This window comes from Mizuhopecten yessoensis, unplaced genomic scaffold (assembly GCF_002113885.1).
Source record: "Mizuhopecten yessoensis strain PY_sf001 unplaced genomic scaffold, ASM211388v2 scaffold3577, whole genome shotgun sequence".
Taxonomy (NCBI): domain Eukaryota; kingdom Metazoa; phylum Mollusca; class Bivalvia; order Pectinida; family Pectinidae; genus Mizuhopecten; species Mizuhopecten yessoensis.
Window position 1 is genome coordinate 128,939 of NW_018405114.1, and position 7,267 is coordinate 136,205.

General features: G+C 36.2%; 2 protein-coding genes across 2 annotated transcripts in view; one reads left to right on the forward strand and one right to left on the reverse strand.

The window, feature by feature from the left end:
* LOC110447746 (ankyrin-1-like) overlaps window positions 1-2,711 on the reverse strand; it is a 35,946-nt gene extending 33,235 nt beyond the window's left edge. Inside the window, exon 1 of the mRNA XM_021493639.1 lies at window positions 2,470-2,711. Within this exon, the coding sequence (XP_021349314.1) occupies window positions 2,470-2,656 (187 nt within the window). The 5' untranslated portion in view covers window positions 2,657-2,711. The remainder of the gene's footprint in view (window positions 1-2,469) is intronic.
* Window positions 2,712-2,813: 102 nt separating this feature from the next.
* LOC110447747 (la-related protein 7-like) lies at window positions 2,814-7,241 on the forward strand (the record flags this gene model as incomplete). The annotated part of the gene is made up of 4 exons (XM_021493640.1): window positions 2,814-2,882; window positions 5,673-5,752; window positions 6,734-6,812; window positions 7,106-7,241. Coding segments are annotated over exons 2-4 (293 nt in total), but the record flags the coding sequence as incomplete, so codon positions are not given.
* Between the last annotated feature and the right edge of the window lie 26 nt (window positions 7,242-7,267).

The window sequence follows — 7,267 nt, forward strand, 5'->3', positions numbered from 1 at the left end:
CAAAAATGCGTCATGAATGAAAAAAAAGGTGGACCACATGAATTTACATCTATTCTTGTGTAATGTCAATCAACATCACAGGGACAAATAATAATATAATGACAAAGGGCAATAACTCTGCAGGTTACCGTCAAATAATTACCGGACAAAGTTTCATTGAACTCCGTCAACATTTATTCAAGTTATCGTGTTTACAAGGTCCAATAATAATATTATTACAAAGGGCAATAACTCTGTGAGTTACTGTCCAATAGTTCTCCTTCCTCAGTTATTCATACTCAACCGTCATTTTGACATTTTTAATCTAGCTGCGATAACGTAGCTTTCTGATGACGAGATTTTTTTTTATACATTGCGTCGTCGCGCCAGAGGAGGCCGGGTATTCATATTAGTACTAATTCAAATCTTGCATGTAAAAACAAAAAAATTGTTTAATTCAGCAATATAATTAAATCAAACCATTTTACTGAACCCGGGAATATTATAAAATATGTAAATGTAATAGCGCACGTATCTCATTTGACCCCGAGTACCGACAGAGGAACGAACAGATTATGCCGTGGCCATCACAACAGTTATTCCTTGGAGGGCCTCATGGCAAAATCAAACTAATCAGTCACTTATCCCTTCCTTTAGCATAAACCACTGTATAATTATAGAAACACAAAGTAAACTCTCTCCGATACATGCCCATAAACATATTACACTCAGTTCATCTGTGTTCAAACTCAGACAAAGATACTAGCGAGATTAATAGTTTTAGATATTTATTCATAACATAAACAGCGCTAGAATTTCTGTTGATTCCATTTCAGCTTCACCGGCTATCCGGAAGAATACATGCACTGTACTAACTGCTAAGGCAGGGCAGTTATTTTCTCCTTTGAATACTTCCCACCTGTAATAATGATTCTGTAACGTACTCCTTGCGCTATCTTTTGACTATTTGACAACTTTTCACTTCGTAGCTGACATGGTACAACACTTTTCTTTCGCTTACTTCACACGGCCAGTTATTTTGTTTACAAAGAAATGGTGTGCTATGCGCATGCGCTAGTAGAGGGAAATCCCTGAACAAAACGTTGGCCAGACAGGTAGAAATAACGATGATTATCTTAGATTTAATCATTTTTATGAATCTATTTCAGCCAAATCCGATCATTATTTTCCATTGTTGATATGTTTATGCAGTATTTAAAAAAAAAAAGAAAAAAAAGAAGTTACTTCACCGTGATATCACGCCCCTTTAACTTGAATATGATAAGTATATTTTTATTTAATACTTCCCGTTATATCAATCTGCTCCGAGTATGTGTGTGTGTGTGGGTGTAGAAGTATGTATGTTGCCAGTGGCGCAGTACTTGTACTATAACATCGAAAGTGACCTAGACATCTACGCCACTGGTAGAAGAGTGAGCGTTGGTATTAGTGTTTGTAGTTTAAACATTCAGCCATATTATAAATTCAAATATATATACATATTTTCCATATAATTGTCCATCTATTTCAATAAGTAATTAATTATCGCTAATTTTGCAAATATACCTTATTATTCTGTGTAAATGTATATATGTTGTACCGGTACAGGAGAAGACTTATATAGGCACTGCCTGTTGTCTAACACAATAAAATTTGTTGAAACCAAATGATACCCATATATAGGCATCTGATTTATATCGGGAAAGAGACGAAGTTTCCAACATTGCAGTCAAATCAGATTTTCGATTTCGCTTGCTGCGTTAACTTGATAATTTAACAACATTTTAGGTAGAGTTTCACTTTAAGTTATACAGGATACCAACAGAAATAGTTCATACTACAACCCTATTTAAGGATGCGGACCAATGTGCTGTCGATTAATTCTAAAATCACCCCGTTATGACACGGACTAAGATACCACTAATCTAATTCCGTGTTTATGAGACACACCAGGCTTGCTCCATTACAAGGCATGAGATCAATTTAATACCCGGCGGGGGCAGAGGAGGCCGGGTATTAATATTAGTACTACTCAGAAACAGACTATAATCCTTCTAACAACATTATTCTCCCCATTGACACCAAGCCATGCGCCATGAAATCTGCCTGCCGTTCACAACTTTTATTCACACCTATGCTACTAATTGGCCTGACCTGTAATTTATATAATTAAGTAGATGTGACTTTAGGTCAGTGTGAATCCTTTTAGCTACTCATTCACTAATATTGACCAAACTTTGTTTCTTTCGTAAGACCGATTGTAATTTAACAGTTGGTTAAGCAAATGACAAGGATCAGGTGAGAGAATGAACAGTATGAAGCTCACATAGATAATGCTGCGGCAGATTATCTGAACCAAAGAAACTGTTTAGATGTACATCAATTGTTTTAATGCTTTTTATATATATATACACTAAACATACTGACAGGTCTGTGATTTTCTAATTAAAGTGCACTACCAACATAAACCACCATGTCAATTAATCACACCTTTTTCGTGAACAAGTGATGGAGTTTGTTGGATAAGTTGGTGCACAAGAGGCACAGCACAGTTGCTAATGGCTGTCAGAAGTGACTGAAAGTTGACTGATCCATTGTTGACTCCTGGTGGCAAACCAGTCGGATACGTCACTTTAGGATGTTCCACCCCAAAGTTGTCTTTGCTTTTAAATGCCATAGTCGGGATTGCGAGTCGACATGTATCTATCTTCTGAAGGCAGCCATCGCTTGCAAAAATAGCCGTACGAATTTGTAAATACGCGTTTGATTGGTTAATATTTTTCAGTGAACCAATCAAATTGTGTATAACATTTCAAGATAAATGTTTTATTTACTTCCGGTTTTAAATGAGGGAAAAACGAAATCACGACGGTGTTCCATTCCACACGTGACAAACGCAACAGGTATACAGTACTTAACTTACAACTTCAACAGATTGCAATGCTCCTTATAAAATACTAATTTTGTCGTGTTTTTAAATATCCACAAAGCATTTTGTTCTGTAGGATGGACACTGATGACAAACTCCCCCTCTTTTAGGCAGACAAACTGTAGTAGAATGGATTAATTAGTGAAAAATATGAGGGTTCTGTTGGAATTAAATTTTAATGCCGTCAGCAGAGTCCTCGCTTTACAATCGTTCAAAATTTCCCACTTGAGCGGACGTCATTTTTGTAGGTCAGGGTATAAGTGAGTAATCAACAGGCTGTACTGATTGATCATGATTCGGACGAAAACGGAATTTATCATTCTTGTTTAGAAAATATCTGGGCCGCCTCTTTTTGTTGATTAGTCACTACCCTAACCTACAAAAATAGCGTCCGCTCAAGTGGGAAATTTTGAATGATTGAAAAGCGAGGAATCTGCTGACAGAATTTAGCAGTTGATGGTGATAATAAGAGCGGATTTGTGTTATAGTCAATTTTTGTTGTCAGCACCGAACGGTGTCGAAGAATTCAATATTTTTATATAGCATTGCATGCGCTCGTGCCCCGCACCAGACATCTATTTGTCAAAATGTCTAAGTCTGGTGTCAATTCAAGGCCAGAGGAAACTCGGGGCTATATACTGGCAAGTAAATTATGTTCATTTTTAGCTCACCTGGCACGAAGTGCCAAATGAGCTTATGCCGTGGCACGGCGTCCGTCGTCCGTCCGTCTGTCCGTCCGTCCGTCCGTCCGTCCGTCAACTTTTCCTTTAAACAACCTCTTCTGAAGAACGGACAGGCCTAAAGTCATGATATTTGGCTGAAAGCTTCGTTGGTAGGAGCCCTACAAAGTTTGAGAACGAAAATGACCTTGACCTGTTTTCAAGGTCACAGGGGTCAAATATGTCAAAAACTTCAAACGACTTCTTCTGAAGAACTAAAAGGTATAGAATCTTCATATTTGGCTGATGGCTTCCTGGGATAGAGCCCAACAAAGTTTGAGAATGAAAATGACCTTGACCTACTTTCAAGGTCACAGGGGTCAAATGTGTCAAACACTTCAAACGACTTCTTCTGAAGAACTGAAAGGTATAGAATCTTTATATTTGGCTGGTGGCTTCCTGGGATAAAGCCCAACAAAGTTTGAGAATGAAAATTAGTTTGACCTTCTTTCAAGGTCACAGGGGTCAAATATGTCAAATGCTTCCAACGACTTCTCCTGAAGAACTGAAAGGTATAGAATCTTTATATTTGGCTGGTGGCTTCCTTGGATAGAGTCCAACAAAGTTTGAGAATGAAAATTAGTTTGACCTTCTTTCAAGGTCACAGGGGTCAAATATGTCAAATGCTTCAAACGACTTCTTCTGAAGAACTTGAAGGTATAGAATCTTTATATTTGATTGATGGCTTCCTGGGATAGAGCCAAACAAAGTTTGTGAATGAAATCGACCTTGACTTACTTTCATGGTCACAGCAATCAAATATGTCAAATAGTTCAAACTACTTCTTCTGAAGAATAAAAAGGCATACAATTATAATATATAATATAGAAGCTTTAAGGAATAGAGCTAACCAATTGGAAAAGGAAAATGACATTGACCTACTTACAAGGTCACAGGGAAAAATATGTCGAGCAACTTCTGAAGAAGAATCAAAAAGCATAGAATCTTATAATAATATTTTGCTCGTAGTTTTAACAGATGGAGCCAACAAAGTTTGCGAGGGAAATATTTTTAGTGCAATATAATATTTAATGAGAATATTTTGCTATGACTGCTTAAATATTCAGGTGAGCGATACAGGCCCTCTTGGGCCTCTTGTTGTAATAGCTATAAAAAATTGACAATCAGTAATCACAAAATCATATTCACCGACTGTGATTTATAGGTTTCACTTAAACATGTAACAACTGTACAAGGGGTGATGGGTTAATTGCCTTTTTTTATGGGCGGATTGGTTGAGTGGTTACACTCTGGCCTTCCACGCAGGTTCTACCCCTCAGTCATACGCATGGATATTCAGAGAAAGTGTTTTTCTCCTGACAACACAACTTCAACAACCAAGGTGGAGTATAAATTGGTCTGGGGTGGATGTTGCGGTATCTGTGTTGTAGTGTTCAAGTGAGGTGGCACTATAAATGATGCCGTTGAAAGCGCGGTCCCACTACAAACAAAACATAGTCCAGCACACACGCAGGCATACACACATGGGGAGATATTAGCCAGGTGGCATAGGACTAGTAGTTAGTGCCTGATAAGACAGCTCCTGCAAATTCCTCAAAAATAGTATTGATTAATATATATTCTAATTGTATTAATTGTATATCTATGTTCTGTAAACCACTTTAAAGTGGCTTATGTTAACTAGATAGGGTGCTTTATCTTATCAAGGGTACCATTGCAATCAATAACAAAAGAAACAAACAATTTTGTTTATCATAATGTAAGCAATTTATATATACATGTACATTTAATAATATATCACCTACATATCTCGAAGAACACAAATGTATGTACCATTTAATGTCAGTGCAGCCTTTTAATATATGTAGAACATACTTGTGTTTTTTTTAAGTTCTTCTAATATAAGAAATTAATAATTAATACCTTTTTATTAGGTGATGATGACCTTCGCCTTTAAGGTCAAATATGTGCAGAGCAAGTACGAGTATTGGCTGTTAATTGGAGATATGATTTTGTTCTCAAAAACAAATCTTTAGTTGATCATAGATTTGCTTTAATGTTATACATTGCTTCAATGTTTTAAGAGATGGAAGTGGCATCTGAAGGAACAGAGAAGAAACCAAGAAAGAGGATGAAGTCTCTCTACAATAACATAAGAGATCAGGTAATATTTAGTAGTCAGGTGGGAAATATAAACTAGTAAGTGTGGCATCTGTTATTGATTGATAAATTAATGAGAAATACTGTACTGTGCCTGTGATGTGATTTAGGTGGTGGATCTATTTGCCAGGAGCCTGAGGAGTGTCTAATAAGGACACCTAGAATCTGGACCTTTTTTTATATAAAAAGGAAGATGCATTTATCCTTTGTGTGTAATAAAGAAAGCTCATTTTATGTTGTTTGTATCTTAACTAAAATGTATCCTAGCTGTAGGTGCTATGAGGAGTGTACTCTCAAGATTGTATTCTCTATATATGTAGCAGCTGACAATGAGCTTACACTGTACTGCGGCGTCTGTCTTCTGTCGTCCGTCCGTCAACATTTTCTTTTGAACAACTTCTTTTGAAGAACTGGAGGACTTAGGGTCATGATATTTGGCCAGTAGGTACCTGGGATGGAGTGCTATAAAGTTTCCTCATTAAAATGACTTTGACCTAGTTTCAAGGTCACAGTGGTCAAATGTGTTAAAAACTTCAAACAACAATATCCTAAGAACCATTTGGACTAGAGCCATGATACTTGGATATGTTATGTAGACCATCAGTGCGAATCTTTTTTTTCTAAATTACAGTAATAAGGTCAAAGGTTAACTTTATGTGCTAGTCGATGGGTCAAATGTTAACATGGGTCAAAAGCTTTAAATTTCAAAGATAAAACAACAATATCTTAAGAAGCGTTTAAGAGATAAGAAGCGTTTAAGAGATGTTAAAATGTCTTGTGTTCTAGTTACCAAATTTGGTCTGAAGTTACCTATATGTCAGTTTCATGTAACAAAAGAAAAATGTGAGCGATACAGGCCCTCTGGGCCTCTTGTTCTGATTTCAGCCCTGAATAAAATCTATAGAAAGTTCACTAATTAAACTGTATTTCTAAATTGTAGTGCTTTCTCATAATTGTTGATCAAGTCATTTTAATTATTTTTCAGGTTGAATTTTACTTCAGTGATTCAAATTTACATCGGGACAGATTTATGAAGAAAGTGATAGCTGAAAGTGAAGATGGATGTATGTATCTGTAAACTAGACTCTGTCCAATCAGGATATTTATCTAAAGTTTTTTTGTCCTGAAAAAAATCTTAGTTTACTATAGTAATACCCTCTGGCTAATCTGAATCCTGTCTTTTCTATAATCTAGCATTGCTTCAAAGTCTTGTGACTTTTAAACACTTGAAGTTACCAATCTGATTTAGTGTAGGTGTTTATTCAGTCCTTATTTCTATACAGGATTGTAAATGGTCTAAATTTTCTTTATTTCTATCATTTTGCAAATAAGCTTTTTTTTGTTATCTTTGATTTAGATATTGACATTGGAGTATTCTTGAACTTTAACAAGATCAAAGTTTTGACTACTGATGTTGGTGCACTACAAAAGGCCCTCAAGTCCTCCAGCAAGTTACAGGTATGTGTATACATAGCAACTCCAGCAAGTTATAGGTATGTGTATACATAGCAACTACAGC